This window comes from Oryzias latipes, chromosome 15 (assembly GCF_053564925.1).
Source record: "Oryzias latipes strain Hd-rR chromosome 15, Olatipes_Hd-rR_3.1".
In the NCBI taxonomy this organism is placed as follows: Eukaryota; Metazoa; Chordata; class Actinopteri; order Beloniformes; family Adrianichthyidae; genus Oryzias; species Oryzias latipes.
The window spans coordinates 32546175-32566097 of NC_136251.1; the positions used below are offsets into that span (position 1 = coordinate 32546175).

The 19923-nt window shown below is 42.8% G+C and overlaps 1 protein-coding gene across 2 annotated transcripts; it reads left to right on the top strand.

Annotated features, from left to right (window-relative positions):
* Positions 1-1010: 1010 nt before the first annotated feature.
* On the top strand, positions 1011-16690 carry zgc:110045 (poly(rC)-binding protein 3). Of its 2 annotated transcripts, none has more exons than XM_004077523.5 (13): positions 1011-1610; positions 9343-9453; positions 9616-9639; positions 9734-9766; positions 9839-9955; positions 10050-10181; positions 10553-10681; positions 12381-12470; positions 12935-12976; positions 13328-13403; positions 14215-14267; positions 15212-15381; positions 15588-16690. In XM_004077523.5, exons 2-13 carry the CDS (start codon positions 9376-9378, stop codon positions 15946-15948), a joined length of 1305 nt encoding a protein of 434 aa, XP_004077571.1. In that variant the 5' UTR covers positions 1011-1610; positions 9343-9375; the 3' UTR covers positions 15949-16690. The 2 variants fall into 2 exon arrangements, with proteins under 2 accessions (XP_004077571.1, XP_023819388.1); XM_023963620.2 differs by having other exon boundaries at positions 16395-16690.
* The last annotated feature ends 3233 nt before the right edge of the window (positions 16691-19923 follow it).

Sequence of the window (19923 nt, forward strand, 5' to 3'; positions counted from 1 at the left end):
CACTGAAACGGTGAGGGTGAACTGAAGCCTAGGTCTATGGCAGAAGGCCATCATCTCTGCAGGAGCTTGAGAGATTTGCTAAAGAAGAACGGCTGGGATTCCTCAGGAGACGGGTCAGAGAAACATGTTAGCATCAGGGGGCTAATCAGTTTTTTCTTTGTTTCCAAGTAAATCGCAGTAAGCATCCACAGTAAAGCTAGGATGTGAGGAAAAGCTGTTAAAATTCTTTCCTGTTTAACAGAACGTAGGAGATGGGGGTGAAAAAAGGACTTTTTCATGAAGATGAATGTGACAAATATGACAACCAACCATACATTTGCAGGGAAACATGCTGAGGAGAGAAGTGCAACGTCCTCCTGCCTTTTGGGAGGGAGGCCGTCCTGCAAAGGGACTGAATGAAAACCTTCCACAGATAAAATCACTTCAGCTGCAAAACTTGTGCTGAAATTCCGTCTGCTTTATAAAACTGTTGGACATTGAAATGTTTCCTGTACAAGGATGTTGTTTTATTTATTGTGAAAATAAATAATAATTCAGTGTGTCAGTTTTATGAGACAACAAACGCAACATTTTAAAAACCAGGCGAGGTCTGAGAGAGGACAGGAACGTCCGCCACACGCTGCCTTCACAGCACAGTTGGCGCTCTGACTGTATTTTCAGTGGAAGCTCAGACTTTTGTATATTTTTCTAATTTAACTGAACGCTTTCTGACCTTTATCAGGTAAAAATGTTGACCTCATGTTGAGCTCCAAAAGTGAAAAGCTGCGAAGCTTCAGCCGGACTAGAAAAGATGTTTGGTCTGCTCACTGATAGAAACTCTGGTTGTGATTCTGCTGAGAGGATGTGGATGACTGTGAGGCCATTACTGTGTCCACACACTGAATGTTAATTCAATTTGCCGCTTCTGCTTCACTGGTTGGTTTTCTTGGCAGTTTTGAGGCTCGGCTGAAAACATTTTTCTGTGCAGGAAAGGGCCGTATTGTATCCAGTATGCCCCCATTGCAAGGGCAGAGGGGCTTTTGTGTAGGAGGGCAGAGGCCACGAGGGGGGAGGAAACCCCCCATGAAGACATTGTACTTAACATCACTAAATACCTGATGTGGTTTTGTCCTCATTTCGTCTTCTTGTATGAAGCTGTGGTTTCATACGCAGAGACAGTTCCTCCTCGTCCTGTGGAGAAGAAGACCTGCAGTAATGGAGTCATAAGCTGGCAAACAAGCCTGGGATCAGCAGCAGTCTGTGCCGATGACTGCTTTCACGGGGGGTTTTCTCAGGACAAATACAGATTGTTGACGGCAGCCTTCTTGCCCTGCAGACCTCCTCTGCTCGTGGATCTTTGTGCAGAGGAACGCCTCTTTGGTGGTTGAGACACGGACACTTAGGCAGGAGATGCGGGTTCACTTGCCCTGCGTAGGGGCTTATCCCGGGTTAAGCTGAGGGACTAACAGCAAAGCCTGCCTTCGCTCCAGCCGGTCTGAGGGCAGAGGGAGCCATCTGTCCACTCCGGGGATAACTGAAAACAAAGGGAGCAAACACTGAACAAAGACTACAAACTGAGGGCCACTCATTTTGATGAGGCCGAAAAAGAAGACGAAGACTTTGCAGATCAGGTTTGTGCTTTACTCTTATGACTTTTCAGGCCTACAAGAGAGCGGTCGCTGCAAATGTCCTCATTGCTCACAGAGCAGTTTTTGTCGCTAAAACCGTCCTAAATCGTTGAGGCAAAGCTGAAGAGAAACTCAGCCATCAGTTGTGTATTTTTAGCAGAGGCTAAACAATGTGAGGCTTTGTTTTAATGCGTTACCCATGACTCCCATTAGATCGCAGAATCAGAGTTGCTTGTTTTTCTGCAGGTTGCTGTCTTGGGCTGTAAATGAAATGCTCTCCGGTTTTGATAGTTTTGCTTTGAATTTATGAGCACATTCAATGTGATACAAGCTTTATCTTTTCTACTGTAACCTTCGTGTTGACAGAGGAACGTCACGCAGCCTCGTGTTCATCGTCTGATTTGCTGTGGCGTACAGACAGTTATAAATAGTTTTCAGTCTGGATGCTTAGGGCGCTAATGGTCTTGTTTGGAGGAGATTTTTGTCATGACAGACCAAAAGCTGCTTGAATGTTGTTGGGTAGAAACACATTTAATGAAGTAGAGCTCTGCTGGATGCAGTGATGTCCTAAATGATGCTCTGAATGTGTCGTTACATGGTCTCACACGCAGCATGTTCTTTGTGTCTGCACCAGATCTACACATGAACACGCTGTGAAGGAAATCCCTCCAGTAATCCACTTAGACATTGTTCATCGTTTCTGATGCTGTTGTGGCAGAAACATCAAGTTTCTCTAAATGATGGGTTTTATCATCAAACTTGGTCAGGCCGCTTCAGAACCCGCCTTTGTTCACAAGTCTTGAAGGCTGACTGGCTAGAGGTGACAGAAATAGGTCAAAAGGGTTTTAGCGTTAACTAAATAAATCCGGGGCCTATAGGATTACAGACAGAAAGATGCTGCTGCTTATTTCATGCATTCATTGTAACTTTATAATGATGCACAGAGTGGGGGAGGCTGCAGCGGGGCTTTTGTTTGCAGATAGAAACACTCATTTGTTATTAAGCTGGTGTACTATCAGCACTGAAATGTAGCCGAACAATTCAGTCCAGTCTTCTCAGCTGCTTAGTTTGAAGCTGCTGTAGCTTTTTCAGTTCAACCTTTGGATTTGCTGGGATGTTTGATCCAAACACTTTTCTTTGCAGCAATAGGATGGAGAGAGTCCTGTAGTAAGTTGAGTAAGTACCAAAGGTTAATTTGTGCAAAGGTCAGACACAGTGGCGGTTCTACACTAACTTACTCCCTGGGCGAGTAACCCCACCAGCGCCCCCCCACCCCCACCCCCACATACAAAATTTGACAACATCCTGCTGTGTTCCCTATCTTCTATTTAGCTATTTTACACAAAAAATGCATGAATTTTCTAGACTCGTATTACAGGGGGGTCAAACTCAGTCACACAGGGGCCTAAGTTAAAAACACGCTTAAGGTTTTGGGCCGAAGAAGATAAATGTTTACTGAACACACTAAAGCTAAACTTTTAAACCTTTTAAACTGAACTTTTTGAACATAAATATGAATAAAAACAGGAACACAAGTTAAACCTTAAATAAATTGTAATATTTTGTTCTCCATATAAATATATTCTGTCAAAATTATACAAATATGAACATGCTGCAGAACAAAAAGCAAAGAAAGCCTGGAAATATTAATAAGAAATTATATCAAATAATTCCATTTTTTTTGCTCTATCAGTTTTTAGAGAATTTTTTTTTAGAGCTGGACTCCTGCTTCATTTTTAGCAATAATTTCTTAATGTGTGACGTCCTGTGTGTGTCTTTGTGAAACATAACAGAGGGATTAGATCTAAAAAATAAAACTTATTGTGATTAATATGTTTAGGTCTTATAAAACATTAAAGACTAAATCATAAAACTCTTCAGTGGGATTACTCCAAAAATATTTGGCATTTCCCTAAATTTGTGCAACACCAACAGCAGAAATCCTCCAAAAAAACTCAATCCTAAAAAAATAGTCTGATCTCATCCCCCCTCCCCCTCCCCTTCCCTCTGACACACGCGGCTCCGTCTCTATGACGACAGCGCGCAGCTGCGGCCCAGAGTTGATTGTCAGATAGAAAAAGACTCCCAATCACCTGTTAGTGTGATTCAGCCAGCCACCGGCGAGTTGCGCCCGCCTCTCGAGTTTTTTGACTTATGTTCCAAAGACTACCGCAAAGAGGTGTGGCCGCAAGCGTCTTGCAGCAGAGGGCGGTGGTCACGTGCGCATCGGGTCTGCTGTGTCGGAGCAAAGAATTGTGGGAAATAATCTCCATTGCCTGCTTTTTTCGAAATTGGGTTGAGCACGGGTGTTTGTTCTGCCTAATTCCTTTTCATGTGCCTGTTTTACGTTGTTTCACTCTGTGGTATTCTTTTTTTTTTTTTTTTTTTTTTTTTTGCACCATAAGTGTGAAGAGCAAATAGGAGGAAGACATTCTTAAGAGTCTGATGTGTCAAACAAAAAGCATTAAGTGTCGGCTGCTGAAGCAATTTCAAATTAAAAGCTCCAAGCTTCCTCTTTGAATATAGTATGTAGCACATTAGGTGTAACGCCCCAGGCACGGCAAATGCCGCCCCCTATGAAGTGCCGCCATGGGCGACCGCCCACATCGCCCATATCAAAAAACCGCCACTGGTCAGACATAATGGATTTAAGGAATAACTTTGATCAGTTCAGTTTTACGCTTCGCTCCGAAACATTTATTGACATGTAAGAAGCTGATGAAATTGTTTAGCACAAAGACAGACTGGCTGAGAAAAGGAAGTACAATAGACACGTTAGATGTCTATTTATTTACTACTAATTTACCACAGTGGAGATAAAAACTACCGAGGTTGAAGTAAAGACTGATTTGGGTCAAAATGTGGTTCTAAAGATCTGATGTAGCTAATGCTCATTTTTTAGTTCTAATATTGTTAATAACTAAAGGGTAATAGTCACCCCCCCACACCTAAAATAAAACAATGGTCATAGCTTTGGAAGGGAACCGTTTCTTTGCAAGGAAAACAGACAAAAAATTGTAAAACACAAATTTCCTTTTCCTTCTACGCTCTATACTTTTGAATTTTAATACTTCAGTCCAAAAGTTCCTGCAGTGAATATTTAATTCCGTTTCTGTTTCTTCTTCATGGATGAAACCCAGAATTGTGGGACATTTTGGGCTGAACCACTTGTGACCATCAAACCCTTCTTTGGCAGACAGACTGAAAGGCTGGAAAGCAGTTTTGGAGCTTCTCAGGTGATTCGGACCATTTTTGGCACATTGTGAAAACTTTTAATTTTTCAAAGTTGCAGGAATGAGAAGATGTAACAAGAAGTCAAAACAGCTGCTTCCATTTGGAGACAATCTGGAAGCTTTAAAATCTATAAATCATGTTTGTCTTGATGTATACCATCTGCAGAAAACTGTACTTTATTTTCTTTTGGGAATTTGTTCAGATCAATTCCAGATTCAAATGGTCAGTGATTCACAGCATTAACAGTTTGTCCTTCGCATGGTACCTTTAGAACAGGGATGCCCAAATCCAGGCCTCGAGGGCCGGCCTCCCACTGGTTTTCCAGAAATCCTGTCTCATCTGCTGCTGACTACCTGGATCAGGTGTGTTTAGCCAATAAGGATCTTCAATGGGAGGTTGGTTGGAAAAAATGTTGCAAATCAGCCCTTGAGGCCTGGATTTGGGCATCCCTGCTTTAGACGGTAAAACTACATTTCCATAAAGAAACACAACATGTAACGGTGGGGGGGTTGAGCTGTGTGGGGTCTCCTGGTAAAAAAATGAAAAATCCAATGAAGGACAATGTACATGAACATGTTTTCTGTTACCTCCTGTTCGCTGAGCGGTCTACCGCCTTGATATCTTGTGTGGGTCACCTGCGAGTCCCGTACAGGTTGAACTGTTTTTCACCTGAAGACAACCCGTAACCACCTGTAAGGACAGCCAGGACTACGGCTGAACCCAGCATGAAAAAATGCTGGAGGATGAATGGATGCAGAACAAAGTTTTCACCTGATATAAACATGGAGGCAACAAATGTATCATCTTTATAAATGAATTAGTAGAACTTCAGTTTACTTTCTCCGTCTAATTTAATTATTACTTTTCCAGCTTAGATCAGGTTGTTCCTTCGGCCTTCTCCAAAGGTAAATGGAAGAACCGCTCCTTAAAAGCAGGATAATCTAATGAACACAGTCGCCTTGGTCCTCCAAAGGATCCATCTCTGTCTCTGCGTCGTGGTTCTGTAAGCAGATATTCCTGCACTGCATACAGACATTCTGCTAATACAACAAATTGGATCCACGGCCACAACAGAGACCTCATTGTGCGAGTCACACACACATCATTTGATCTGCAGTCCTTTGCAGCACAAGTGGCTTCCTTTGTATTTCTTCTGATACCAAAGAGTCACTCAAATGGTATCCAGCTGTGACTAAAGACGCGGCACCATGTGAAGATTGCACCCAGTGATAGGCTTATCTCCCCACACACAGCCATGTGATCAAAACGAAAGCAGCAATGGTCTGTACATCTTCAGGAAGCAGCAGAACCCTGATAAACTCCGTAAAGGGCAACTGGCAGTGGAAAAAGCTCTCCTTTACATCGGCTGTAGTTAATTTAATGATCTTAACAGTTCAAGCAGATAGATTTCATCTCTACTGTCATTAGATTTCACAGCTGAAATGTACAAAAAGGCATTTCTGCAAGTTCTGGTTGTTCTTTACCATGAAGACCCAGTTCAGTCAAACTAATTATGAGTTTCTACATCATAAGGATTACTATAACGCTACGGTAACCATACCATCACCACTACCACAACTCGACCGTGACTTTAGTAAAACCTAACATAACCTTACCTTACTCTATGGTAACCCTACTATAACCCTTACATAACTCTACCATAACTACCATAACTATAATACAACTCTGTGTGGCAGGACAAGTAAAAGGGTCAACAACGCCAGAAAGGCAGGTGTAGGTCCTGCTCTAAACCAAGGCAGAGGCTGTGGTTTGCTTTAAAAAATAATTTATTAGATTTTAGTTAAAGACAATGTTAAGAAACCCCTCAATAAAACAACAATCCTTGATCAAAGTCGGTAAAAATATTCTGGAGGAGGATCTTACAGAGGGGGTTAAAACAACGTAAAAACAAAGCAAGGACCTTTTTGTGAAGCACTGCACACGTGATGGGAAACCACACAGCACACTGGGACCCACCACCAGACACAGCAGTCCACCACCTCGGGCTCCCACCTCCTGAAACAAGAATAAAACTGACAATAAAACCCACACAATTAAAATTGATTAATGTTCAGGGGCGACGAGTAAGCCGCCCAACCACTGTCGATCAGCTGGTGGGAGCCGTCCACAGTCCGGAGAGACGCCACAGCAACGAGAGGTCTCCTGGGTGAGCTGAGCCAATCTCTCCAACCGGTTCTGTCGTGGCGGGGGTGGGAACCCGGACAGAAATCCCAATTGAAAACGGTAAAGGCAAAGCAGCAGCTTTAATCCCCTATTTGCGGGAAGATGAGAAGGGCGTGCAACCAAAACACTTTCTGAAAAAAATAGGAAATAAATAGTTTGCAGGAGCCTTAATTGTACGTGCCGGAGGAAGGCCGGCTTAACGTACCAGTCACTGATGGGAGGGCGGATCTAGGTGAACAAAGTCACGTCACGCTTGCAGGCTTTTGCCGCCATGCCGCAGATGCACCAAAGCCTGGCTGATTGCTTGTGTACCGGGAACTGTGAACAAGTCTGCTCAGAAGTTCCCACTCCCTGTTTCAGCTCGGAGAACTTAAAGCCTGGCTTACCTGCCTCCCAACTCCTGTTCCACTTCCTGATGCCTTGATGTATGGCAACAACAAGAGTTCATGTCCGAACGGGGAGGAGGAGGGCTTTTAAAGCACTGAAACCAAATTAACACGTGTGTTGCCTGCAGCCTCATAATTAGTAGGTGTGTCCTACTTACCACTTCTGCCATAACTCTACCATAACTCTTATATAACTCTACGGTAACTCTATCATAACTCTACCATAACTCTATCATAACTCTATCATAACTCTACCATAACTCTACCAGACCTCTAACATACCTCAACCATAACTCTACCATAACTCTACTGTATCTCTACCAGACCTCTACCATAGCTCTACCATAACTCTATCATAACTCTACCCTAACTCTACCATAACTCTATCATAACTCTATCATAACTCTATCATAACTCTACCATAACTCTACCAGACCTCTACCATAACTCTACTGTATCTCTACCAGACCTCTACCATAGCTCTACCATAACTCTATCATAACTCTACCATAACTCTATCACAACTCTACCCTAACTCTACCATAACTCTATCATAACTCTACCATAACTCTATCATAACTCTACCATAACTCTATCATAACTCTACCCTAACTCTACCATAACTCTATCATAACTCTACCATAACTCTACCAGACCTTTACCATAACTCTATCATAACTCTGCCATAACTCTAATATAACTCTACTGTAACGCTATCATAACTCTACCATAACTCTACCAGACCTCTACCAGACCTCTACCATAACTCTATCATAACTCTACCAGACCTCTACCAGACCTCTACCATAACTCTATCATAACTCTACCAGACCTCTATCAGACCTCTATCATAACTCTATCATAACTCTGCCATAACTCTACCATAACTCTGCCATAACTCTATCATAACTCTACTGTAACTCTATCATAACTCTACCATAACTCTATCATAACTCTACCAGACCTCTACCATAACTCTGCCATAACTCTACCATAACTCTGCCGTAACTCTATCATAACTATACTGTAAATCTATCATAACTCTTCCATAACTCTATCATAACTCTACCATAACTCTGCCAGACCTCTACCAGACCTCTATCAGACCTCTACCATAACTCCACCAGACCTCTACCACAACTCTATCATAACTCTACCATAACTCTATCATAACTCTACCATAACTCTACCATAACTCTACCAGACCTCTACCATAACTCTGTCATAACTCTACCAGACCTCTACCATAACTTTGTCATAACTCTACCAGACCTCTACCATAATTCTATCATAACTCTGATATAACTCTACTGTAACGCTATCATAAATCTACCATAACTCTGCCGTAACTCTATCATAACTATACTGTAAATCTATCATAACTCTTCCATAACTCTATCATAACTCTACCATAACTCTGCCAGACCTCTACCAGACCTCTATCAGACCTCTACCATAACTCCACCAGACCTCTACCATAACTCTATCATAACTCTACCATAACTCTATCATAACTCTACCATAACTCTACCATAACTCTACCAGACCTCTACCATAACTCTGTCATAACTCTACCAGACCTCTACCATAACTCTGTCATAACTCTACCAGACCTCTACCATAACTCTGTCATAACTCTACCAGACCTCTACCAGACCTCTACCATAGCTCTACATTAACCCCGCATAACCCTACTATAATCCTAAAGTCCAGTCTTAACTGAGGTCTAATCAGATTGTAGTTGCATTTTTGCCTCCAAACACAGAGGTAGAGCCGAGGAAAGAAAGAAAACAATAAATATGGACAACATGCACGGCAGAAACATGTTTTTCGATGTGACTGATTACCTCCTCAATTTTACACATCATTTCCAGAACATCCCGCGGCACATAACCACCTGTGACTCACACACAATGTCTTTCTTATTGCAGAGTGTTTACTTTAAACATCTCATAACACAGAGGATGTCTGACAAGGAAGAAATGGCTTCAGATGGGAGTCTGAATGTTACCCTGACTCTGAGGCTGCTCATGCACGGAAAGGTAATTACCCGATGCAAATCGTCAAGATGAGTCACAGTTTTTCCCCCAGAACTAACCTGTCTTATAATAGCATGTAATTCTGCTCCAAATGATCACATTTGGCTCTAAATGGGAAGGGCTGTGGTTTGTTTTGCTCAAATGCTGATATCTTTTCTTTCCCAGGAAGTTGGAAGCATAATTGGAAAGGTATAAAATCCACACTCATCTCTGCAGATCTGAAGTTTCTGTCTCAATGCCATTATGGAACTAATAAAGCAGATTTTCTTCTGTATGATTCCAGAAAGGAGAAACAGTGAAGAAAATGAGAGAAGAGGTTTGCATCATTTTGACTTAATCAGGATGGGGTCGAGTGGGCAGCAGCATAACTCTGAAGCTTGGTTTGCAGAGCGGCGCCCGCATCAACATATCCGAGGGATCGTCTCCAGAGAGAATCGTGACCATCACTGGCCCCACAGAGGGAATTTTCAGAGCCTTCTCCATGATTGCACAGAAGTTTGAGGAGGTAGGCCAAGAAATGCGCCAAATCCATGCCAACTTTGTTCCATGTGCGTCACATCAGTCGCCTCAGAAAGAAGTATTTCTGAACTTTCTCTCAGGATATAACAGCAGCAATGACAAACAGCAACGTGACAAGCAAGCCACCTGTGACTCTCCGTCTGGTTTTCCCGGGGAGTCAATGTGGGTCACTGATCGGGAAAGGAGGCTCAAAGATCAAAGAGATCAGAGAGGTGCTCATCTTTTTCGTTTTGATGTTAATGCAGGACATAATTGTTTTTTTATTGTTTCTTGTGATGCATCCAAACAGACACAACACCACCCACCAACACCTTCAGATGTCACACATTCCTGTCTTTTTCTGTTTCCAAATATTCCAGTAAACATGACGGGTTTGAATCTTTACTCTGAACGGGGAATATTTATGGGGCCTCTGCAAATATCAGGGCACACATTGCCGTTTGTTTGGCAGCTGCTCACTGCACGCCAACACGTTTCAGCCTAATTTGCGTGAATGCTTGAAACAACATTTCAATGTGGCTGATTGTGCGCTGGGCTCTGCAGTAACGAGCCTTTGTCTCCTCTCTTGTCTGCTGACGTAAAGACCACAGGCGCCCAGGTTCAGGTGGCCGGAGACATGCTGCCAGACTCCACGGAGAGGGCCGTCACCATCTCTGGCACTCCGCAGGCCATCACTCAGTGTGTGAGACACATCTGCTCTGTGATGCTGGAGGTGAGCGCCATCATGCAGCCGCTGATCTTCACCTTCAAATCTCCGTTTAGGAGTCAAGCATGCCACATTTATTTAGGTCTTGGTGAGACATGTTTAGTGGCTCCGTTTCTTTACCTCGGGGTATTTTAAAGGCCAATGCAGCCGATTACTGTGTTTCTTTAAAAGATGTACGTTTCAATACCCGAATAAAGAACTGTGGATGTGTGATGAAGAAAGAATCAAAATGTTATAACTGTACAGGGATGTTTACTTTGCATCCTTGTCATAATCTGACTGAAATCATCAATCATTTCTAACTTTATATGCAAAGACACAGCCAGGAAAGACTTGTAGCAACATCTGAAATAGCAAAACGAGACATCAACGTACCTGTGACCTTCTTCCACCCTCCTTAAAAACACTTCTGTTATTGCAGTTATTGCAGTTCTAAACATGAGGAATGCAGAATTATCTTGGTAAAAGTTTGGTCACAAAAAAGCATTCATACCGGTAAAGGTAGAAATATGTGGCATGGGGTCCAGGATTATAGTACTTTTACTTCTAGCAGATTCCAATTAATAGAGTTCATCGTTACAATACACACTGGGGGGTGTCGATTTTCCACCCAAAATTAAAGAAATCTACTCTCTTTTTCTGCTACGGAAGTTCAAATCCTGCATGTTTGACCACAGATCATTTGTTCAGGATAAGAATGATCTTCATCGCATTTTTCTTTCTGTCTGTCTGTTATGTTGGGACGACATGCCTTCAATGGAAAATACTGGATTTCTATAAGTGTTTGCAGCTCTAATTCTGTTTACTGCATCACTTTAAATTGCCGAGGCCGCTGACTCAACTAAGTGACATGACAGATCCTGGATTTCTATTGGCTGCTGTGATCCAGATCTTCTGATGGATCCTGATCTTTGCTGTTTTAATCATTTGAGCTGAGAGGTTTCCTCAGTGTCTGGACCCGTTCCTGATGCTCTGCAGCTTTCTTTATTCCTTTATCTGTAGATCAAAGTCAACATTTTTCTGCACTGATTACTCTTCTTCATCCTTCATGATCGATTATTGATTACTGATAGTTTTGTAATGCGTAGACTCAGGTTTAATTTACGTTCATATCTATATTCTCTGTAGATTGCTTCAGTATGGATACATTGTAGAAATTCAAATGTCCTCAATTATCCAATATTTCAATTTTTTAAAAGGGAAACTTTGGATCTTCACTTTTTCTGGTCCTCAAAGTTATCAAGATTTTTCTCACAATTTTACAATTTTGACACCAAATCTCAAATGTAATCACCTATCACCCTAAAATGAAAGTATTCTAAATGTTTTGGTTATATTGAAGGTTAAAAGAAATCACAGAATGAATGAGTTAAATGGTGTGACAATTTTTTTCATAACAATAGGTTCAAAAGATAAAATAATCTTGATCTTTGTTTGAAGTTTTAGCTGCAGTTTTTAAATGGCTTTTCCAATATGCAAATAGCTTTTTATTGTCTTAAAACAGGCATATTAGGTTTTATTGTAGCCCCAGAAGGACGACCAAGCATTTCAATGCTCTATTTACAATAAAAACAAAAAAAACCCCAATCAGCAGTATTTGTTTTTTTATCTTAGTATTCTTTCCTGAGAGGATAAACAAAGACAACTATAAGACCATCACAAAATGGACCAATGCAAACATGTTTGCATCATTTCATGTCTGTAGTCTCCACCAAAAGGAGCAACTATTCCCTACCGGCCCAAGATCCTTCCAGCTGGAGCCCATGCGGTTTTGGCCCCGCAGCACTCTGCACACGTGAGTGTTTAAACCTGTGGGCCCACTGGCCTTTAGCATCCCAGCAACCACACATCAGCGTACAGAAGTAGGGAAACAGGAGCAGTTGGTGATGATGTTATAGCAACCTCATTTATTCACTGAGGTGAATAAATGAGGTTCAGATGAATAGTTGCGCTCAGAGAGAAAGTTGGTGGTTTCAGCGTCTGGTAAGCTGCTGCCCTGATTTTTGCCCGCTTTGCTCTGACCTATCAGACATCTGTTTATGTTATTGGATTTTCAGCCACAGTCAAAGAGGGCAGAAAGCAGCAGATGACATTTAGATGAAATTCCACTAGATCCATACACATTAGAGCTGGGGGAAAGTAGAAGGGAATTGATTTTTGCTGTTCTGAGTTTACTTTTCATTTGCTGTGAAAATGTATTTTAAATGACACGTTATAACATGTCAGCACCGCCCACATCTCATCTCCTGTCTTCTGCAGGCTTTTGCAATTCCAGGGCAGTATGCTTTTGCACATCAAGATGTAAGTAGAAGCATCACATCCATTCTTCTGCCCACCCCCTCCAAAACACCCCATCTGTCCTACTCTGCAAAGACGAATCTTCAGTAGTTGTGAACTTTTGACTTGACTAACACTAACCCAAGACTAGCGACATATTTGGATTGAAATGGAAATCTCTGAGTGTTTCTTGGCTGTAGACGTGTGGCCGTTTTAATAACTGTACTTGTAATGAAGCATGTTTTGGGAGGGACATGAATCTCCTTTGCTGACACCGTCTGTGATGTTTGTCAACTTCAGATTATATTCCAGTTTCAGCTCCTCTGAAATAATCCAGTTTGATTGGTTAGCTCTAACTTCCTTCCTACCCTGCAGTTGACCAAGCTTCACCAGTTGGCTATGCAGCATATCCCCCTCCCTTCCCTTGGGCAGAGCAACCCTACCTTCCCTGGTACGTACCCACGGCTCCCCGGGGAGGTCCATCTACCCCTCTGTCTTCACTCCTCTTCGACTCACATCATCAATACACTGCTGTCACTTCAGCCAGGATCAAGGATGTCTTCATTTCTGCGAATGAGACAGACTCACAGGTTTTGTTGTTCTTGTTGTAGTGGCGTGATGCAGTGGCTTGGCAGAGATGTGCTCAGAACAAATGAGCTGTCACGCTTTTGACCCGTATTTGCATTTATTTGCACATGAAGAGAAAAGTGAAATGATAACACGCTTTAAAGGTTGAGAAGCCACCAAACTATTTTGTTATGAACAGCCTTGAGAGTTTGCCACTGAAATATTTATAAGCCAAAGCACCATGAAGACTGAAAATAATTCAAATAAGCACAAAACAAACAGTGCAGCGTCACCTGAGATCATTGGGAAAAATGACAGAAATATTTCCTCGTTTCTTGTTTCCTTCCAAATTTCAGCTCTATTATCATTTAGCCTCTCAAGCCCTTATGTCTTGACCCCATCCTCCACCTTTACAACAGTTCTTCTCCAATTCTAACATCGACCATCCCTGACCTCAACCATCCCACATACTCATATCTGCCACAACTAACTCAACGCAAAACGTTGCAGCATTTTGCCTTTTCAGACAGGATTTGTGTTGTAGCCTACAGATGTGTGCCATAAATACTTTGTTCCGTGTAAATGTTTATATGAAATTCATGCTTTGGTTCTGGCATCGTAGCAGCACAAAGCTTGTCAATGTGGAACAGTTTGTCATGTCAAAGTGTAAGCAGCGTTCTTGTCCTACTTTGCAGGCTTGGATTCCTCTGCCTCCACCAGTACACAAGAGCTGGCAATTCCTAATGATGTAAGTACAGCATTGTTTGTGCTCAGCCACTAAGCGCGACTTCTCACGCTGCAGACTTCATTAAAACTTTCAGGAGGACTGCAGTAATGAGGCATTGTGGGAAACGCACCTTTTAAGCCCCAGAAAGTCATGTATTCATTTCCTCTGCTGGAACCGATTACAGGAGAAATTAAGAGAAGGAACCGCCTTTCTCAGAGTCTGCTGCTCTGTGGATGAAGAGAACACACACAAATACACACCCTGACTCACACACACAGATGGAAAACTGCTTGTGGATTTTCCGGCTGTCATCTCCGCTGACTGGACAGAGTGGCATCACTCCATCACGCGTCTCTGTAAAGATAATAACATTTTTGGAATCTGTTTATGGATTTTCTCATTAAAACCTGAGGATGGAGCCACAGCCAACCTGAGGCTTAAAGTAGGAAAAGTGAGTTATATGATCATCAAAAAAACAAGAAGGTGTGTTAGTTTTTAGGTGGGGTGGGGGGCGGGGGTGGATTGGCTGTGTGTACTGCCTGGTGTTACCAAGCAACCACTGGAGAATCCATCATGGTGTCCAAGAGACAAACACTTCAGGTTCATGTTCAGAGGATTTGGTGAGAGGTCCTGAATAAAGACGGATTTGACACGTTAATGGCGGTTAATTATGGAGAAATGCGTCCTGTTTTATTTGTTTCTAAAGACAGGAAGCTGATCTTTTTCAAAGGAAACTTTCTCAATATGTATAAAAAATGACCATTTACTCATTTTTCCAGTAAGTGAGATGCAGTTTTCATCTGATCAGACAGAATATTGCTGCATGCATGTGTTTACTATGACACAGAAAGTTGTGCCTCGACTTCCAGCTTTGCCGTCATTCCCATTTTCTTTTGTCCTTCCTGAAGAGCCTGAAAAAATGAGCGGTTCTGTTAGTTACATGTGTTCAATTCCCTCCTTCTTAGCTTATTGGCTGCATAATTGGAAGGCAAGGCAGCAAGATCAATGAGATCCGACAGGTCTCTGGGGCTCACATCAAAATTGCCAGCGCCACTGATGGCTCAGCTGTCCGCCAAGTCACCATCACGGGTTCGCCGGCCAGTATCAGCATCGCCCAGTACCTCATCAACGCCAGGTGAGCCGCTCTGGAGGCCGCCGTGCACACGAGTGCAGCATGAGGGCAGATTAATGTTCATGAATTTGTTGACACTCACTGCTCATCGTCTGCTTTTTAACACATTCCTTTCTTCATTCTTATGTTTTCTCCTCACCTCCCTTCTCTTCGGTGTCACCCGATCGTGTCATAACCCTTCGCCGTCATCTCAACGCCATGACGTGCAGCTTAGAGATGGCTAGATACACCATGCAGGCCGCTGCTTCCTCGACCCCCGTTGACCTGAACATGAGCTTCTCCCAGTCTGCTTCCACAGGCTCTTCTGCTGCTTCTTCAATGGCTGTCCTGGCAGCCCCCGCCCCGGCCCCCACCACCATTAACGTCCACTCCCCCTCCACCTTATCAGCAATCCAAAACCCACATTACGCTGTCCCCATTTCCAGCCTGCTTGGCATGAAAACGCTCCCCATCCTGGCGGTCCATCCGGCAGCCGCTTCCAGCCTAGCGCAGGGTTTATCCCAGTACACGGCAAAAATGCAGACGCCTGGCGGGAAAAAGTCTGACCGGCAGAAGTTTGCTCCCTACTGATTCCAGTTTTAGGCGGGGTTTCTGTAGCTGACTCAAATGAACAGATGTCAGACAAGATGAAACCCACAGACAGGTTGGAGTGTTTCTGTGTAGCATTTGTTTTATAAACTATGTCAGGAAAACGTTTTCAATGGAAGGAGACAGAGGAGAGATGCACATTACCTCAGTATTTTTGAGGACAATCGGTTATTGAGGGGAACTCAGGCTTTATTTGAATCCAGGGAAAAAGATATTTGAAATCCAGAGCTTTACACAAAAAGGTAATTTAGAAAACATCTTTTTCATTTTCCTTCTTTTTTTAATGTGTGGAAGTAGTTTCCTTAGAAAAGGCCATCATTGATCCTTCTAAGTCCTGCTGAGTTGTTGCAGCAGACTAAAGATGTTTGTGTTAGAAGTGTTTTTTCTTTTCATGCGTTCCTCTTTCTTCCACTGTTGGCTCTCATCAGTGTTTACAGGCTTGGGGGTTCGATAGTAGCTGTGCTGGGATTATCTTAAAGCCACAATGGATTGGAGTGGATTTCCCTCTTCCAGTAATCCTGTAGAACCGGACCGGCCCGACTCATTTACTGGTGTCTTGTTTGTTTTCCAACATGAACAAGTGGAGGGCTTGGACTGAGCACTGATGAGAGACTTTGAGGGACATTTCATGAATGTGTTTTTTGATGTGCGTCCATCACTGGACAGATTAAATCTGTAATATTTGTAAATTAAATTGAAATAAATTCATCTTTTTATGGCTACAGATTGGTTGTTTTTTGCATTTCTTAATGGGGGGGGTTTCTCTGCTCTCTGACTACTTCATTTAAACATCGCTCTGAAGATGGATCTCTTGTTTGATGGGATGGAGGCACCAGAGGGCATGACTCAAGAGCAAGGCTGCGAAGCAGACAGATTTGCTGGAAGCAGGAGCGAGGTGACAACCGGGCCTACACTTCATTAAACTGTCCAGATGGAACAGAGATCCAGTTTTCCGGTGTGCAGTGAGGTAGTATGCAGTCCTGCTTTAGGTTCAGTGTAGTTCAGGATTTAAAGCATTGGTCTGCCAGACGTCTGATCACGTGTCTTTAATCCCTTGTGAGGTTAAGCAGGATGACATGATGTCTTCATAGGAATCAGGAAACTTTGTCATTTTATCATGATAAAACGAAATAAGGCTCTCTGGTCCCGGGCCAGCCGTTTACATTCAGACATAAATAAATATAGTATCAATAATGATATAATATCAGACTGTTACGGAGTATTGCACAGAAGTATTTTTCAATTGCACAGTATGTTATGTTAAGCATTGCACAGCCCTGTGATATTGCACTTGGGAATTAGCTTGTTGTCCATGGAGAGGGGGGGGGGTGCAGTGATCAACCGGAGTTCAGCAGTCTGACTGCTTCAGGGGGGTTTTATGCACAATACTATGTTTGTGCATAAAAACCCCCCTTTTTTTTAATTGAAAGGTCGGGGTTAACGCCAGCCTTGACTTTGTATTTCTTCAACTGAAAACAGAAACTTGCCTTACAAAAGTAGCTGTGCTGAATGTGTGGCCTAAATCCCACATTTCTCCTATAAATCTGACAAACTTTTAGAGGTTTTTCTGTATCAAGCAATTTTTTCTGACATAAAACTTTATCTGCTTTTACAACAATGTTGCTAAACGTGAACATTACAGTGCAGTCAATAAATTTACTACAATTTAGACAAAACTCAATGAATAAATGTAAAAAAGGTAAATCAGTATTTAAAAAAACAAAAACAAAAAAAAACATCAAATCTTTATTCTGCATCAGTTGCAACAGTTTGCCATCTTGGGATAATAATTCATTGTTGGCGCAGGAACAGATCACACCGCATAAGGAACCCCACGCATTGCTCCGGGTCCCCGTTAAATTTGTCCAGAAGCGCCATTCTGGCCCGGTGCGTGAACGAGAGTTGCTCTAGTTACTGCAGTCGGCCGTTGTTACCGGAGGAGTCGCGGCGGATGTGTTGCTGGCAGGCGGGTTGACATGATGGCTTCGGTCGCGGAGTTCAGACCTTGGAGCTGGTGACTGTGATAACAAACCCTGTCGGGTTCATTGGGCCAGGAACTCCTGCTGCTGGATCCATGGTTGGCAAAGGATTCTGTCACAAGAACAGGCAGATGGCTGGTTCCAAATGAAGGAGGGTTAATAACTCTGCTGAAGGTCCACAAAGCTAAATCAGGGTGGCAGGAGTCAATAACGGGCATGAGATCATCAGAGGAGAGACAGCGTAGTCAGGATCCAGGTGAGGGTCCGGGCAAGGAAGCGGGGTCAGAAGACAGAAGATCCGGTCCAGATATAACACTCAGTAATGCCGGCAGAGTGGCACAAACAAAACTTCACACTGCTCTTCACTCATTGCAGTGCTTAAGTATGCTGTAGTTGATGAATGAATGACAGTCAGGTGTGCAGCATCCAGGAAGTGAGCGCTGGGGTTGCTGGGAGTTGCAGTTTAGCAGAAACTCTGGGGACGGCTCCCACTGGTGACCAGAGGGGGAGACAGAGTTCTGACTTCTGACACCACCAGACCGGCAGACGTTTAATCCACCTAGTCAGGTGCAGTGTTCCCAGCCTGAGGCTCTGACCTTTTAGCTTTGAACCTGCCTGTCTCTCAGACTCCAACCAAATATCAAACAGAGACCTTGTCCTGTTTGATGCCAAAAACTGTATTTTTTCATTTTCACACCCACCTCCTCTGTGGTCGTTTTCATGTTTTAGTGCCATGTTATACGTTTTTTTTCAAGGTGTTGTGTTGCTTTTAAATGGAAAATCATTTATTCAATTCAATTCAATTTTATTTGTATAGCCCAAAATCACAACAACAGTCGTCTCGATAGGCTTCGAAGTAAAACATGAAATCAGAAGGATCATGAATACAAAGAGTTCAATAGGAAAATACTAAAATGAACTAACAAACTGACTAAGCTATACTGGCATCCCTGCCCTTAGACCCCCCTTCGCGGTAAGGAAAAACTCCCAAAAAAAACGGATTCCGGAAAAAACGAAGAAACCTCAGGGGTGCCCACATGAAGGAGGGATCCTCCCCCAGGACGGACAGGCGATTTACCAGAACTCTTAGAGAAGAATTAACTTATCTAAATCTACAACTACATATATAAAAGTCCAGCAGACGAGCTTCATCCAGCCGTGGTTGGGGGGACAGTCAAAGGCGCGAGTCGAGCCGGAGACAGGAACCACAGCCAGGTGTAGGAGCAGGAGCAGAGACGAGGTAAACGGTCAGGTACAGAGCAGAGACGAGCCAGAGATGAGCCAGAGGCAGGATCGGGATTTATCGGGAACATCGGTTACATCTCTCACAATATTTATCCCGTACTTTCTGAATTTTTGAAAACATACACTCCTGGAAATCCTGGAAGATGTAGGTCTAAATAATTTGTCCTTTGATTGACTTTTGCTCCAGTAAAACTTGGTCTTTCTGCCTATAAATGCAAAAAGCCTCTTATTAACAAAAGACCATGTGAAAGTTTAGCTTAATGGATTACATCCTGATATATTGATGGTTACTAAGACGGCAGTGGTCTCTGGGGGTGAATTCATTGCAGGAAAACAACTGTCCTGTGTTCTGATAAGATCTTTGTCTTATTTTCCTTGGTAATCACAGACAGTCTCCCTTGAGAATATGTTTGTTAACTGCATCATGTTGTAAATTGTCCTTAATTCAGTGAGAATGATGAAACTTTCATTTTTTGAAACGATTTGTGCCCCAGAAAACCTAAAGTTCTTTCAAAAGGCAGGCAGAACATCTTTCCTGACCGGCTTTTTTGAGCGTCGAAGTGAAACTAAACTAAAATATACACACATAAAGACTGAACATGTGAGATATCCAACCAAATGGAGAAATGTTCAGCCAAATAAGACAGAAACTACATACGGTTGACTGTTTATAGTCTTAAAGGAAAAATCCGTCTTCCTGCCATGAAACGGTTTTCTAAACGAAGGAGAATCG

What these genes read in the sequence shown, in the direction of transcription:
- zgc:110045 (XM_004077523.5), top strand. Translation starts at nt 9,376, where the DNA reads ATGTCTGACAAGGAAGAAATGGCTTCAGATGGGAGTCTGAATGTTACC. An exon ending in TTGCACAGAAGTTTGAGGAG is followed by an intron (nt 9,956 to 10,049) that starts GTAGGCCAAGAA and finishes ACTTTCTCTCAG; the next exon opens with GATATAACAGCAGCAATGAC. An exon ending in CAGTACCTCATCAACGCCAG is followed by an intron (nt 15,382 to 15,587) that starts GTGAGCCGCTCT and finishes CATGACGTGCAG; the next exon opens with CTTAGAGATGGCTAGATACA.